The sequence below is a fragment of the Canis aureus genome, chromosome 1, assembly GCF_053574225.1.
Source record: "Canis aureus isolate CA01 chromosome 1, VMU_Caureus_v.1.0, whole genome shotgun sequence".
Classification (NCBI taxonomy): domain Eukaryota; kingdom Metazoa; phylum Chordata; class Mammalia; order Carnivora; family Canidae; genus Canis; species Canis aureus.
Window position 1 is genome coordinate 114,250,120 of NC_135611.1, and position 16,656 is coordinate 114,266,775.

At 51.3% G+C, this 16,656-nt stretch overlaps 1 protein-coding gene across 2 annotated transcripts in view; it reads left to right on the plus strand.

Moving 5' to 3' along the window:
• The first annotated feature begins 466 nt into the window (after positions 1 to 466).
• FCGBP (Fc gamma binding protein) overlaps positions 467 to 16,656 on the plus strand; it is a 38,932-nt gene continuing 22,742 nt past the window's right edge. The window contains exons 1-6 of one of the 2 annotated variants that reach the window (XM_077851915.1): positions 467 to 618; positions 2,316 to 3,539; positions 5,281 to 5,630; positions 8,871 to 9,441; positions 11,448 to 12,052; positions 13,470 to 14,037. In XM_077851915.1, the coding sequence (XP_077708041.1) occupies positions 564 to 618; positions 2,316 to 3,539; positions 5,281 to 5,630; positions 8,871 to 9,441; positions 11,448 to 12,052; positions 13,470 to 14,037 (3,373 nt within the window). In that variant the 5' untranslated portion in view covers positions 467 to 563. The remainder of the gene's footprint in view (positions 619 to 2,315; positions 3,540 to 5,280; positions 5,631 to 8,870; positions 9,442 to 11,447; positions 12,053 to 13,469; positions 14,038 to 16,656) is intronic. The other variant, XM_077851925.1, reaches the window with a different exon arrangement.

Sequence of the window (16,656 nt, forward strand, 5' to 3'; positions counted from 1 at the left end):
TCTCACACCCCTCTAAGGACCCAGGTGTCCAGCCCTGCCCTTCCCAGGCTTTCAGGGTCCCCATTCCACCTGGCCCTGGGATCACCAGCCTCCTCCAGGAAGTTGGCACCATCTTCCTGGCAGGTGGCCCAGGGTGTGGCCGAGGAGCCAAGAAACTCCACTATATAGCCCAGCCCAGGGGCTAGCCCTGTAGCTCCAGGGACCTGCAGGTGAGATGAGAGAGGCTGGGGTCCCCTTTAGAAGTGGAACATTGGGTCCCCTACTCTAACTCCTGGCTCCAGGCTTCCCCACTCCAACCCCACCAAACCCACTAGACACCTAACTCCCATCCTTGTCCTGTCCTGCCCTCCATGGCAACTCCTCCATCCCCACCACCAGACCCACTGGATACCTAACTCCCCTATACACACACACACTGGCCTTTCGATCCAGCCCACCTCAGCCTTCCTGGTACCCAGGTGGCCCTGGTCCTGAACCTGGGCCCTTCTGTCCTCTTTGGGACAGCACCCAGCCAGAGGGGCAGACCGGCCTTCTATGACCCCCTCTCTTTCCCTGCTGCAGACATGGGTTCCCTGTGGAGCTGGTGGGCCCTCTGGACTGGAGCAACCCTCCTGTGCGGTAAGTCAGATAGATCCCATCCGTGTCCTTGCACTAAGTCTGGGGGACTCTGCCTGCCGGGGTCAGCACGTTCCATCTGTACGCCCTCCCCAGCCCCATCTCCAATGCCACCCCAAGCTATCTGAGATGGGAGAGAGGTCCCCTAGGTTCTACAGAGAAATGTGGAATTCTCCCATTTTCTCCCTGTCCTAGAAGAAAGCAAATGAAGTCCGCGGTCCCCAGATTTAAGTCCTTGAGACTACCGTTTTCTCAGTTTTCTATAACTCAACTCAAGTTCTGACTCTGAGCCTCCTTCTGCTGAGGTGGTAGAAAATTTCACTGAAGTCATTCTGGAAGGGCTTGGTGCCCGATTCCCGAGGTTTATGCCCAGGCCAGGAGCCTCGGGGAAGCCAGAGTACCTGCGGAAGGATGGGGCCTCAGAGCCTTCTAGTCATCAGTCGGCGTCCACTTCGGTCACTTCGGAAGTCTTCTTCTGACCCTGTGGGACATGGGGACGTCCTTCCAGGCTCCCCTTAGTCAGCAGACAATCCTTCTATAACCTCATACTCTCTCCAGGACCCTGTAGATCTCCTCCCATGTCCTCTTCATCCTTCCCCTCCTTTTCTCTCTCTCTTCCCAGCCCTGGAGAATCTCTTCCTAGTTGGGGTGTTGAGAAGCACCCACTCCTCTCTCTTTCCAGGAGACATGTTGTCAACACTCCTATAATCTCCTTCTTCCCTTAACCCCCTTTACATCCCACCCCCTAAGATTTATTTATTTATTTATTTATTTATTTATTTATTTATTTATTTTTATTTTTAAAGACTTTATTTATTTATTCATAAGAAACACAGAGAGAGAGGCAAAGACACAGGCAGAGGGGGAAGCCCTGCAGGGATCCTGATGCCAGATTCCATCATAGGACCCTGGGATCACGCCCTGAGCCAAAGGCAGATAGATGCTCAACCACTGAGCCACCCAGATGCCATCCCCTACGTTTTATTAAGACAGAAGTCTAAACTGGCACCTGAATCCAGCCAGTTTGGGCCCCATAGTACTTTTTTTTTTAATTTTTATTTATTTATGATAGTCACACAGAGAGAGAGAGAGAGAGGCAGAGACACAGGCAGGGGGAGAAGCAGGCTCCATGCACTGGGAGCCCGACGTGGGATTCGATCCCGGGTCTCCAGGATCGCGCCCTGGGCCAAAGGCAGTCGCTAAACTGCTGCGCCACCCACGGATCCCTGGGCCCCATAGTACTTAAAACAATTTTAGGTTGGAGATTTCATGTGGAAATTCAAATAGCCAGTTTCTCGGGTAAAATGCTAAGAGCTGGCATTAAAAAAAAGAGAGAGAGAGAGAAGAAAAAGAGCCCATAAACCATCATAATAACAGGCTAAAGCTAGCAGCAACACCCCGCTTTCCTTGGTGTATGAATGCTCCGGTTTGCACCCAGATGGTTTCCCACGTTTACATCACTTGCCTGGCCACATCAGCATTTGTTTGAGATCCCCGCCGGAAGTGTACAGGCTTCTAGAAAACAAAAGCCAGAAAAGCTGGTCAGTGAATAAGGAGAAAGGAAAGAAAGGAGGGGTGGGGATGGGGGGAAGCTCGAATTAATACTTCAATAGGATGGTCTCTAGGCACAATGCAAGGGCTTCCTTCTCTGTGGGAGAGGACTGGGTGAGCAGCCCCACAACTGTGTTCTCTGCCCCCAGGGTTGACCCAGGGGACCTCAGTGGACTTCTTTGCAGCCTTCCTGCAGAACTACCTGCCCGGGTACCACCGGGCCTCTCTCCAACTCCTCCTCTCCAGTCTATCAGACCGCCCCACCTCAGTCTCCATTCACTGCCACGCAGATGGCACCGTGCAGAATGTCATAGTGAACCCTGGGCAGTCAGTCACGGTCAACATCAGTTCCAAGGCCGAGATGGTCGGCAGTAAGGTCTTCCAAAACTCGGTGATGATCTCCTCTGACCACAACATCTCTGTGCAGGCTGTAAACACAAAGCCCGATACAGCAGAGCTGACGCTGCTGTGGCCTGTCCATGCTCTGGGCACTGAGTATTTTGTGCTCACACCTCCCAGCATCTCATCCAAGAACCTCAAGGAGTTTGCCGTGGTGGTTGGGGCGGCGGGGGCTTCAGTCACTATTCAGCTGAAGGGATCAGCGACATTCCAGGGCAAGTTCTACCCAGCGGGCAGTGTCCTAAGCTTGACCCTGAAGCCCTACGAGGTGGTCCAGGTACAGAGCACAGCGGAACTCTCGGGGTCAAAGATCACAGCCAGCAGCCCCGTGGCTGTGTTCTCAGGCCACAGCTGCGCCCAGAAACACACTAACTGCAACCATGTGGTGGAGCAGCTGCTGCCCACGTCTGCCTGGGGCACCCGCTACGTGGTGCCCTCTCTGTCCTCCCAGTCCCGCTACGATCTGGTCTATGTCGTGGCCAGCCAGACCACGAAGCTGACCTACAATCAGGGGGGCACCACGGGCTCCCGTGGGCTCCAGGCGGGCGATGTGGCCGAGTTTGAGACCCGGCCAAACCTGCCCCTCTACCTGTCGGCGAATGTGGGCATCCAGGTCCTGCAGTTTGGCACAGGCGCCACCAGGGATGGAATAACCTATGACCCCCACCTGGCCTTGGTGCCAGATGTGGCAGCCTACTGCCCAGCCTATGTGGTGAAGACTGTGCCAGGCACGAAGGGTTTGGCTCTGGTGATGGCACAGACAAAGGCGGTTAACGAGCTGACCATGGATGGGCACGGGATGGGGGCCGATGTCTCCTGGACAGCCGTGCCTGGCAGTGAGTTCTCATATGCCGAAGTGGACCTTGGCCCTACTGACAAGATCCACATGCTTGAGGCCACTACCAACTTCGGGCTGCTCACCTTCGGGCTGCTCCAGGCCGTAAGCTATGGGACAGCAGGTGCCTGCGGCCGAAGTAAGTGATGGGAAGTGACCCCTGGCCCTGTCCACCTGGTGACCCCTTTGCTGGCTCGCTTGCCTTTTCCTTTTTCCCACCCGCCTGCTCCCCTGTGGCTTTCGTGCTCAGCTGGGCTGTCCCCACCCCACCTCCATCCTCTCTGCCATCCTCCCCTCCCCAAAGGCTTCCCAGCTCCTCCCTACCCAACCCCCTCCAAGACCCCCTACATATTTAGCAATAAGTGTGATCCAGGGTCCTGACCAATAAGAAGAGATGCCAGCCAGAGCACTCACTGCAGCAGGGTCCTACAAGCCCCCGCAGTGGCTGGCAGGTGTCTGACATCAGCCCTTTATCTATTGCTTTGTGTGTGTGTGTGGGATGGGGGGGAGTTAGGGATAGAGTCCTAGGAAAGAACCAAGGTGCCTAGAGGAAAGGATCTTTGAAGGGAGGGGTGGGATCAGGCTGGCAGCTTCTCACCAGCTTAGAAATACCTTGATATTTTAGCAACTATACCAGCTGCTAACTCTCACTCCCACACCTCATATAGGAGTGTTCATGCCCCAACTCAAGAGGTCTTAAGAGTATGACAATAATAATGGCTACCATGTTGGGGGGAGTTCTCTCTCAATATACCAGAGACCATTCTAGATGTCTTGTGTGTGTTAATAGAGTCAATCTCTAGGACCTGGCCCTACACCTAACCTTAGGCTCTGCTCATTGAGGGTTCGCCCCCAGGCAATGTGGGGTTTGAGGACACTGAAGCCAGACTTCCAATCCCACCTCTACTGTGTGCCCTTGGGCATGTGACCTCTCCTCTATGGGCCTCAGTTTTCCCATCTGTACAGGGATAACTATACCCCTTCACAGGATTGCAGCGGGGGAGTAATGAGTTGACATTTATAAAGCTCTTAGGGGTTATCTGGCAAGTTATTATGAGCAGACAGAAAGCAAGAGCTTTTGTACCCTGGAAGGCAGGGGAGGAAGAGCTATTTCTTCCTTTGTGGACTCCCTGCCTCAAGCTAGGACCCTAGACATTAGAGTTCCCGGCACTGGCAAAAATGCCCCCTCCAACCGCGGGCATGCAAGGTACTCAACTTCAAAGAGCCACTTTGTGCTTAAATAGTAGAAAGCGAGAAGGGGTAGGTGATTCACGATAACAGGTAACACTCAACGCCTTGGCCAAACCCTACTTAATTTTAGCTTATTTAAGCCTGGCAACACCCTCCTCCCCAAATATCCCTGTGAAGAATGTAACATTATCACCCCCTTGTTACAGAGAGTTTAAAATTACTTGTGCAGGGCCGCCCAGCTGACCGGCAGAGCCAGGATTCTAACCTAGGCAGCCTGAGCCACCGGTCATTTCTGTTCTGATGAACAGTCTCTGTCTTCCATTTTCTGTCCTTTAAAAAGATTCCTTAGCCTTCTGACCTGAGTGGGAATGCACGGGGAAGGGTCACAGGGAGAGAAAACCCCAAAATGAACATTTCCACGATGATCCCTGCCCATCCTTCTTCACTACCTTCCAGTTCTTCTGGGCTGAGCCATGTCAAACTAGGGAAATAGAATACCTGGAGTTGGGTCACCTCTGGGCAGCCATTCCCCTTGGGATTTCGGAACTCGGTGTCCCCACTTCTCAAGTGGGTAGTTGTGAGGCAACTGCCCAAACTCTCCACAGCAGGAGAGCTCCAAGAGTCCCTCCAGGAGAGCTCCAGAATACTCCTGACACTTTCCCTGTTGCCACCTTGCCTCCCCTCCCCAGCCGTGCCATCCCAGGAGAAGCCCACCTGCCAAGACCTGCAGTGTACTTTCCAGCAGCAATGCCAGGTGGTGGATGAGCAGGCCAAGTGCGTGGAGATGCCCGTGGCCACCTGCCGCGCCCAAGGTGACCCCCACTACACCACCTTTGACGGCCGTCGCTATGACATGATGGGCACGTGCTTGTATACAATGGTGGAGCTGTGCAGCGAGGACGAGACCCTGCCTGCTTTCAGCGTGGAAGCCAAGAATGAGCACCGGGGCAGTCGCCGGGTCTCCTATGTGGGCTTGGTCAACGTGAGGGCCTATAGCCACGTGATATCTCTGGTCCGTGGGGAAGTTGGCTTAGCTCGGGTAAGTATCCAGAAGCTTCAGATTTAATACCTATGAACTTCCAGTGAGAAGGAGGAGGCAAAGCTTGGGTGGAGGGCCCCAAATCCAGGCCCTTTGCTGTGGGGTGGAGGGTACAGAGAACGAGGGGGGGGTCACAGAAGTGGGGGCTGGGGAGGGAGGATTTGAATCCCTGTGGTCCAGCAATTCCACTTCTAGAAATTTTAAGGATATTCAGAGATGTGGTTAAGGGGGAAAGACTTTATGCCAATGTAGTTTGTAATAGCAAAAGGAAAAAAGAATAGGAAACAAAATGCCCAACGAAGGGAAATATCTTAAGTGACCAAACGCTAATCAGTTCGCATTTGCTACGTGCTGGATTTGTTTCTTAGTGCTTTCTATGTATTAATGCATGGAATGCTCACAGCAACCCAGAGGGGAGGCATTATTATTATTATTAACACTTTTAGATGAAGAGACTGAGGTCCAGAGCGATGGGTGACTTCCCAAGGGCTCAGAGCCAGTGAGAGATGGAGCTCGGAACACAGGCAGGCTGGCTCCACAGTCACTATTCTTAACTTCTTTGCCATTCTGCCTCATACAATAGTTTTACATTGTTTTGTTTGCTTTTGATATCAAATGTACACATAATAAAACCCATACATCTGAAGTTCGTGGAGTTTTGACAAATGTGCAGCCAAACCTCCATTAAGATAGAGAATGTTTTCATCATTCCAGAACATTCTTTCATGCCCCTTCCCAGACAATCCCAACCCACTCTTAGAGGCAACCATAGTTTTGATGTTTTTCCACCATAGTTAGTTTTGCCCGCTCAAGAACTTCACATTCACAGAATCACACACTATAAGCAGTCATTTGCGGGAAGATTCTTTTGCTCAGCAGAGTACATGAGAGTTTCTTCCATGTTGCTGTGATGGATTTTTTTTAAAGAGGTAAAGCGTTGGCATAGCTCAAAACAAACAGGGCACGTTGTGAAAGGTCTGGCTGTCACTCCTGTCTTCATCTGCTATCTTGCCCTCCGCCAAAATTCCCCATTCCCCAGTTTTACTGACTTCTTGACGTTTTACCTAGGGTTTCTTGATACCAATAGAAGCAATATAAACCTACATTCTTACATCTCCTCTTTCTTAGCGAGAGTTCTGTACTGTCTGCTCTGTTCTGCATTTTGTTTTTTGCACTGTATGGTAGCTTCCGGAGCTGTTTCCATATCAACATAAAGGGAGACTCTGCCTTTTTTTTTTTTTTTAAGATTTTATTTACTTATTCATAGAGACACACAGAGAGAGAGGCAGAGACACAGGCAGAGGGAGAAGCAGGCTCCATGCAGGGAGCCCAACGTGGGACTCGATCCTGGGTCTCCAGGATCACACCCCGGGCTGCAGGTGGCGCTAAACTGCTGCGCCACCGGGGCTGCCCCCTTTTTTTGTTGTTTTCTTTACATCTGCACGGGTCTGCATGGGATGGATGCCTCTTCATTCAGTAAACTCAATCCCCACTCCCCATGGATGCTTTGTTCACGATGGTAAACAGCAAAGCACTGAGTATCCTTATAGCTCTCTTGTTTTACAAGTGTAAAAGTGTGAGATTAACAAACGGATTAAAGCGGATTAAAGTAGGTGTTCTCGAGATCCAGAGGGATTGACCACAAGCTCAGAGAGACTTCAAATCTTTGATATTATGTGTAGAATTTTGCACATGCTGTGAAGTTTTTCGGAAAGAGGGCCTATTATTTTTGTCAGATTCTTACAGAGGGGTCAGTGACTGGACAAAGGCTTAGAGCTCCTTGAGATGGGATGTCCCCAAGACATTGATTCCTAGGAGAAAAGAGAGGTTCATGAAATGGGGACTTCAGCATGGTCCCATTATTTAAAAAGAAAAAAATATACAAATTAAAAGGTAGAAAAAGCCCTGACTGGATTTATAAATGTACCTCTGTGTGTGTGTGTGTGTCCACAGCAATATGGGTGATTTCTCTTTTTTCATTTTTGCCCATGAATATTTTATAAGTTTCCTGTAGTGAACAAATATTACTTGTGTCATTTAAAAATGGAGATGACTTGCCTCCCTGGGCTGAGAGCCTGTGAGTGTCTCGGTGACTGCTATACCCACAGCACTGCCCAGTGTGGACCTGGACACACAGGGGCATTCCTGACTCACTGACCAAATGAAGATCTATCTTACCTTTGGACCTTGTTCATGCAGTCCCCTCTGCCTGTTATTCCTTTTCTCATATCTCTTGGCTAAGACAAGCATGTGTGAAGAGAGAATTAAGAAGAAATGCTCAGAAAGAGGAAACTGGGCCCAAGGGACAGAGAGACACGCTCCTCATCCTCCTCATCCTCCCTCCGGTTAGGCCTTCTCCCCGCTCAGCACATTTGCGAAAGAATACCCTTCCCCTTGTTTTTGTGGCTCTCCACACTGATCCTTTATAGCTCAGCTCAACTCAGCTGTCCTTGCCTCCAGGAAGCCTCTCCCAACCTGCTAGATTGAGTCTGGCTCTTCTTCTGGACTCCCAGAGCCTCCTGTACTCCCACCACCTCCTGTACTCCCACTCTCCTGATCACTCTGATCTGTCACTTTGATCTAATAGTGACAGATCTATCTCCCTCATTGGACTGAGAGCCCCATAAGAGCAGGGTCTGGGTTATCTTGGTCATCACTCCCAGGATCTCCCAGCCAGGGCCAGGCACAGAGGGAGTGCCTGGTGAATGTTTACTTAACACAGCGGTGCCTTCACTCACTTATTGAGCACTTGCTATTCTACTAGGTACTGTTCTACGTGCTGGAGATGAAGCAGTGAGGAAAGCAGACAAAAATCCCTGTCTTCATGGAGCTGACAGTCTATGGCGTTAGGCAAATGATAAACATGAGAAATTTGTAAATTATATGTTAGAAACTTAGAAGCTATAGGGGAAAAAAATAGAGCAAGGAAGGGATGTAGGGAGTAGGGAGAGGTTGCCATATAAAATAGAGTGGTCAGGAATGGTCTCACGGCCATGGTGACATCTGAACAAAGCTTTTGTAAGAGATCAGGGAGTGAGCCTTGTGTGCATCTAGCGGAAGAACATTTTAGGCCACAGGGATGCAAGGGCAAAGATCCAGAGCCTTGGTGGGTGGCAGCAACAGGAAGAAGGTATCCCAGGGCAACCGGAACAGGGGAAGCAAGTGGGAAGGTTTGAGGGGTGAAGGCCAGACTGCACAGGATCTTACCACCAACTCCCCTCCACCCCCCCATCTTTGCAGATTGACAACCAGCGCTCGCGCCTGCCCGCCTCCCTGGCCGAGGGTCGCCTGCGGGTGTACCAGAGTGGAACACGGGCCGTGGTGGAGCTGGATTTCGGGCTGGTGGTCACCTACGACTGGGACTGCCAGCTGGCCGTGAGCCTGCCAGTGCGCTTCCAAGACCAGGTGTGCGGACTGTGCGGCAACTATAACAATGACCCCGCCGATGACTTCCTCACCGCTGACTTGGAGCTGGCACCTAACCCCGTGGAGTTTGCCAATAGCTGGAAGCTGGATGATGGGGATGACCTGTGTGACGATGGCTGCCAGAACGACTGTCCCTCCTGCACCCCAGGCCAGGCCCAGCATTACGAAGGCAACCGTCTCTGTGGCATGCTGACCCAGCCCGATGGCCCCTTTGCTGCCTGCCACAGTGCCTTGCCCCCGAGGCCTTTCCTGGAGGAGTGTGTGTATGACCTGTGTGTGTTCAATGGGGACCGGGCCAGCTTGTGCCGGAGCCTCAGCGCATACGCCCAGGCCTGTCTGGGGCTTGGCATCTCTGTCGGGAACTGGAGGCCACTAGCCAACTGTCGTGAGTGATGCCCTTGGTGTGGGCTGGGAGCCCGTGGTGGGAGGCAGAGGACTCAATCTCTAAGCACTTCAGCCTGAAGCTGGACCATGTCAGGGACACTGGGAGGATGGCCAAGATGTCACTGTGCACATAGTGAGCCTAAGGTTGGGGCAGACAGTCACTACTAGACACTGACCACTAGAGTGTTCCCTGCTGAGTTCGGCAAGGCTGGGGCAGAGTGGTCAGGGCCAGAATGGAGGAAGTCCAGAGGGCCATGGGCAATCAGGAAAACTTCTTGACTCAGCCTGGGGGTAGGGGGTCAGGGAGGATTTCCTAGAGAAAGGGATGCCCAATCTGAAACCTGTAGGAGGAACTGAAACTGGGCAGAATAAAGGGGCAGCAGGACATGGGTTCCAGGCTGAGAGAGGAGCATGTGCAAAAGCTGGTATGAGAGGTAGTCCCCAGAGTTCCAAAGCAGAAATGTGAACATCCCTTCATTCAAAGCCCTTCTGTGACTCCCTGATGCCCTCTGGATAAAGTCCAGGCTCCTTAGTCAGGCGGCCATCCACTTAATCATTCATTCACTCATTCATTCATTCATTCATTCATCCCAAAACATTCCCTGAGCCCCTATCTCGCCCCACCCCTCTGCTGATGATGGGCACAGTGAGGACCAGCACACACCTGCCCCTGCCCTTGTGAAACTCTCCAAGAAATTTTCAGGATACATGACATCTATGCACAGGGAAAAGGAGGTGTCCAGGCCCGGGTGTGGGGCTTGAGACGGGGACTCTGGAGGAGGAAGTCTGGGGAGACACTGAGGCCGCATGGGGTTTGTCTTGGTCAGTACTCCGTCCTCATCTCACTGTTGGGTAGACACCAGCCGGAGTTATCCAGTGCCTCCTGTGGGCCAGACTCTGTCCTTGTTGCTGTCGAATCGGGGTCGGGAGGGAGAGGGGGATTGAGGCCGACCAGATCCCCACTCTCACAGAATTCATATCCTAGCAGGGGAGACATACAGTAAGTAGTAAACCATGGAATATCTTCAAGGAGCAACAGAAATGAAGTTCATGTAATAAGAGCAAATGGGAGGCTCACAAAGAGGGTGCTCCCCTTTCTGTGGAGGTGACATTGGGAGCCGAGAGCAGGATAAGACAATGGAGTCAGCTAAGTAGTAATGATGCTATGGGCTGTCTCTGCATAGATGAACTCATTTACTCCTCAGAGCCCTGTGAGATCAGTACTGTTACTATCTCGTTTTACTGATGGGGAAACGGAGGCACAGGGCAATTGGAATCATTTGCTCACAATCACACAGCTAAGCAGGAGAGGCCAGGATTTGAACCCAGGCTATCTGGCCTCCAGTAGCTTTCTTACATGCTTCATTGCTTTCTGAGGAGTGGCCGATCCAGATACTGGAAATAGCTAATGCAAAGGCCCTGAGGACCCATAAGGAGTATGAGGAGTATGAGGACCCATGAGGAAGCCCTTGTGTCTGGGACAGAGTGAACCAAAGGGAGAGTGAGAGGAGTTGAAGAGAGAGATGATGGGTGCAGATGATGGAGAGCTTTGTGGGCCACCAGGAAGACTTGAGCTTTTCCCCTAAGATAGCACCACAAGAGGGCTCTGAGCAGAAGGATGCCACTGGTGTTCGCAGGGTGTCTCTGGCCTGCGAAAGCAGAATGGGGTTGTTGGGGGACACCGGGCAGAAAGCTGCTTGTGGGGGGATCAGACCAGGATGGGGATGATGGCAATAGAAGGGGGCAGATTCTGGATAGATTTTGACAATGGAGCTCCCAGGATTTACTGACAGATTGGTTGTCCGTGAACAGAGGAGGAAAGGAGTTAACTATGTCTCTCAGGTTTGGGACCCCACACCAGGAGGGATGGAAATGCCCTGGGGAGCTCTGGGGGAGGAGGAGAGTGTCAGGAGGGAAGTCCCTTTGAGTCCTTCCCGACAGAGCACGCCACCCAGCCCCTCGTGCTGGCCTGAGCCCCCTCCCCATCTCTGTCTCCCCCCTCCGCAGCCCTGTCCTGCCCAGCCAACAGCCGTTATGAGCACTGCGGCCCCGCCTGCCCCGCCACCTGCAACTCCCAGGCAGCGCCTGCCAACTGCTCCGGGCTCCCGTGCGTGGAGGGCTGCGTGTGCCTCCCAGGCTTCGTGTCCAGCGGTGGCTCCTGCGTGAAGGCCTCGTCCTGCGGCTGCACCTTCCAAGGCCGCCCGCTTGCTCCGGACCAGCAGGTGTGGGAGGACGAGCAGTGCAGGCGGCTCTGCACCTGCAATGGTGCCACCGGGCAGGTGAGCTGCAAGGACACACAGGGCTGCCCAACTGGTGAGCGCTGCCGCGTCCAGAACGGCCTCCTGGGTTGCTACCCCGACCGCTTTGGGAGCTGCCAGGCATCCGGAGACCCGCACTATGTGAGCTTTGATGGCCGGCGCTTCGACTTCATGGGCACCTGCACGTACCTGCTGGTGGGATCGTGTGGCCAGGCTGCAGCGCTGCCCACCTTTCGGGTGCTGGTGGAAAACGAGCACCGGGGCAGCCAGACTGTGAGCTACACGCGTGCCGTACGCGTGGAGGCCCATGGCGTGAATGTGATCGTGCGCCGGGAGTACCCTGGGCAAGTGCTGGTGAGTGACCCAGGACCCTGGGGGGCCAGTAGGGTGGGGGCAGGAAATCCCCCTTAGGGAGTGAAGTTCATACTCTCTTAACCACTACATCCTATTGCCACTCCTGAGGAGACAGATGGGACAGGCAGGGACAGAAGTGGATGGGAGAGTATTACAGGCAGAAGGAGCAAGTGCAAAGACCCTGAGGCAAGAACAAACCAGAGGGGCAGAGGAAGAGCCAGAAGGCCCATGGGGCTGGAATGGAGGGAGGGGATGATGAAGGGAATGCCTACAATGGAGATTTTGATTTAAACCAAAACCAAAGGACAAGGAAGAGACCACCAGGCCAAGAGTGGTGGTTCCTAGGCACAGGAAGCAGCAGGTGCAAAGGCTGCGCTGAACTGAGCTTGAAGAGACAGGAGAACAGCACAGAGCCGTGCAGCTGGACCTGAGAGTGAGGCTGGAAGTGTGGAATAGAGAGGTTGATAGGAAACTAGGTGAGAAAAGTGGAGACAAGCAGGGCCTGGTGGGCAGAGGGGTTCTATTTTAAGCTGAGACGTAAACAATCATGGGGAGGCCACCAGACAAAGAATAGGGACGTGGAAGGGGATAGGAATGTCACAAGCAGAAGGCACAGGGAAGGCCCTGAAGCTGAGCTGAGCTCACTGAGTCCAGGAGAAAGTGAGAACGCCTGGCTGGAGTTGCAGGGGTGTGGACGGATGGTACCAGAGAACAAAATTGGAGAGTAGTGAGGCTCAGATCACCTAGAGCCTCTTAGGCCATCGTAAGGGGTTTGGATCAAAGCTAACACCCACAGCTGAAGTAGCATTGGCCAACTAAAAAGTGCTGTGTGGTATCCTAGGGGGAGGGCATAGCAAGTGCAAAGGCCATGAGGTGGTGTTCAGGGTGACACCAAGGAGACTGGGTGAGCACTGTGACAGGTGATGCAGACATAGAGGTGGACAGAGCCAAAGTGGCTCTGGCTTTGTACCAAGTCCCAAAGGCTGAAGGGGAGGCAGCCAGGAGAAAAGTGTTGGGTGATGTTCTTGGCAAAGTGAAAAGGCCCTAAGGTTGGACTAAATTGAGAGGAATAACAAGAAAGCCAGTATGGCTGTAGCAGAATGAGTGAGGCGGGGGTGGGGGGGGCGGGTGGAGTGGGAGATGGTAAGGTTGAGGAGGTTATGGGGAGACAGGTCCCGTAGGCTCTGAAGTCCATGAGTTAGAGATTTGGATTTAAGCTGATAGTTGAAGGCTGAAGAGAGGTAGATGGTGAGCTACACAGAGGGGATAGCAAGTGCAAAGGTCCTGAAGTGGAACCAAGAATAATGTGCTCAAGAGAATAGCAAGGAATTCAGAATATTTGGAGCCAAGTGTGTGAAGGGTGGGACACAAAGCCATGAATACCCTGACCCCTTGGATCTCCTTCATCTCTGCCCAGGTGGATGGCATCCTTCATCACCTGCCCCTCCAGGCAGCCAACGGGCAGGTGCAGGTGTTCCACCAGGGCCAAGATGCCGTTGTGCGCACAGACTTTGGCCTCACTGTCACCTACAACTGGAATGACCGTGTGATTGCCAAGGTGCCCAGCAGCTATGCTGGGGCCCTGTGTGGGCTCTGTGGGAACTTCAATGGGAACCCCAATGACGACCTGGCTCTGCGGGGTGGAGGTCAAGCTCCCAATGCACTGGCCTTTGGCAATAGCTGGCAGGAGGAGACGAGGCCAGGCTGTGGAGCAACTGAGCCAGGCGACTGTCCCAACCTGGATTCCCTGGTGGCCCAGCAGCAGCAGAGCAAGAAGGAGTGTGGCATCCTTGCCGACACCACGGGGCCCTTCCGGGAGTGCCACAGCAAGATAGATCCACAGGGCGCTCTGCGCGACTGTGTCTATGACCGCTGCCTGCTGCCAGGCCAGTCTGCGCCATTATGTGAGGCACTGGCCGCCTATGCTGCTGCATGCCAGGCCGCTGGGGCCACTGTGCACCCCTGGAGGAGTGAGAATCTTTGCCGTGAGTACCGGGAGTGACAGCGGGGGGGGGGGGGGGGGGGGGGGCTCGGCCTTATGAATATTCATTAACCTATTAATATTATTAATCTACGTGATTCTTATAAAGATATTCTGAGGTAGGGACTGCGGTTATACCTATTTAACAGATGAGGAAGCAGAGGCTTAGGAAGATTCAGTTACACACCTGGGGATCATGACAGGTAGGAAGTCACAGATGCAGTAAATATTTGTAAGACGACCCAGAATATCTGGTGGCCCTGGGTCTAATTCCTATGTGGCAGCTGTCATTCAGAGATGAGTAGCAATGCTGCCCTTAGAAGAAGCCTGGTCCCTCTCCAGTGTTCTTGGTCACCATCTGGCCCACTTCACTCCTTTACATCTTACTGGATGGTACACATGCTGTCCACTGAAATACACATGATAAATATATGCATGTCACGTCACATTGTTTCTTTTTCTCCTTCAACTTAACTTATAGTCATTCATTCATTCAACAAATATTTGTTGAACACCTACTATGTTCCATGCACTGAGGACATAATGGGGGAGAAAACAGGAAAAAAATCTCACTCTCCTGAACTGACCTTCCAATGATTTTTAGTTCCAGCAGAATTTAACCTAACGTAATATACTTACATACATGAAAGTCTCTTTTTTGATCACCACACCAGTTAGTTTTTGATGTGTAACCAACATCCCCAAGGCTAAAAGTGGATTAAAACAATAAGCAGTTATTGTTTCTCATGATTCTGTGGGCTGCTGGGCTGTTCTCCTGGTCTGGGCCGCATGGTTTATCTTTGCAGTCCTGCTGGCAGTTCTATGAGGGCTGGATGGTCTACAATGGCCTGACTTTGCATCTTAGGAAGAGTACCCCTATTGCTATGGGTGGCATTCGTGTGGCACACCCCCTACTATGCAGCTCCCCTTCTAAGAGTTTCTAAGGATTTTTCTCATTTCCTTCTCACCACCACCCTGTGAGGTGGGATCACTCCTATTCCTATTTTACAAAGTGAGCAGTTGGAACTACAGAGATATTAAGTGATCTCCCTGAGGTCGCACAGCAGGGCAGCATGACTTGCATCCAGGCAGGCTGGCTCCTGAACTTGTACTGTTAATCGCTTTATTCTGTTGCCTTTGTGGAAACTGAGAATTTCCTATTTCCTTAAAACTACTCCTGCCATTGTACCCCTTGGCAGTTGTAGAAGACTGGGTTATGAGGATGCAGACATCAGGCAGAGGGGGGCTTAGGGTGGAGCCTGACTTACCCAGCACCAGCTTTGATGACTGTGGGCATCATGCCATTCTCAGTTCCTCTACCACCCCTTTGTTTTTGTTTTTGTTTTTTTATATTCCTGACACATTTTATTTTTTTAAAGATTTCATTTATGTATTTTTGAGAGACAGAGAGAGGTAGAGACATAGGTAGAGGGAGAAGCAGGGTCTCCACGGGAAGCCTGATATGGGATTCGATCCCAGAACCCTGGAATCACACCCTGAGGTGAAGGCAGATGCTCAACCACTGAGCCACCCAGGTGCCCTTGCTGACATGTTGTAAAGCAAATTCGAGCATGAATTTCCCATAAATATTTCAGTAAACATCTCCACTTAAATCACTTTCATCCTGTAACAGCTACTTTCCTTTTCTCTCCTACATATTATTATAAAATTTTTCAAATGTATATAAAAATTGCAAGAATTTTACCATGAATACCCATACATTTGCCACCTACATTCTACAGTCTACATTTTACTATATTTGCTTTATCACATGTGTGCCCCTCTATCCATTTTGTTTGGGCCATTAATTTATTGGAAAAAATCAAGTCATTTGTCCTGCAGAATTTCCTCCTTTCTGGATTTGGCTGGTTGCTTCTTCATTGTTTTATTTAACTTGTCCCTCTGTCCCCACATTCTCTTGTAAGCTGGCTATAAGATCTAGAAGAGCACTGTCTAAAAGAACTTTGGTGATGATGGAAATATTCTGTCCCTGAGCTATCCTGAGGGACACACCAATCACATATTGAGCACTTGAAATGGGGCTGGTGTGACCAAGGAACTAAATCTTCTATTTTATTTAACTTTAATTAACTTAGATTTAAATGGCCACTCATGGGTATCATATCAGCACAGATAGAGGTTTTACTGGGCTTAGTCTTGGCTTTTTTGTTTTATTTCAAGGAAATCACCTTATATTCTGGAATGGCTGGAGTTTGGAGAGAGGAACGGGAATTATTTTTTTCCTCCTTACAAAATGGGCCAAATATTTCAATTTACTACATAATTACTACTACTACTATATCATGATAGAATGAAGAAACTGAAACCACTATGTTCACAAACACATTGCATCAATCACATATACACACTGTATATGCACTTACATGTTTAAAATATGTTCTTAAAGACATTACAGGGCAGCCTGGGTGGCTCAGTGGTTTAGCGCCACCTTCAGCCCAGGGCGTGATCCTGGAGACCCAGGATCGAGTCCCATGTCGGGCTCCCTGCATGGAGCCTGCTTCTCCCTCTGCCTGTGTCTCTGCCTCTCTGTCTCTCTCATGAATAAATAAATAAAATCTTAAAAAAAAAAAAAGACATTACAGATAACCACAAATTACAGTCA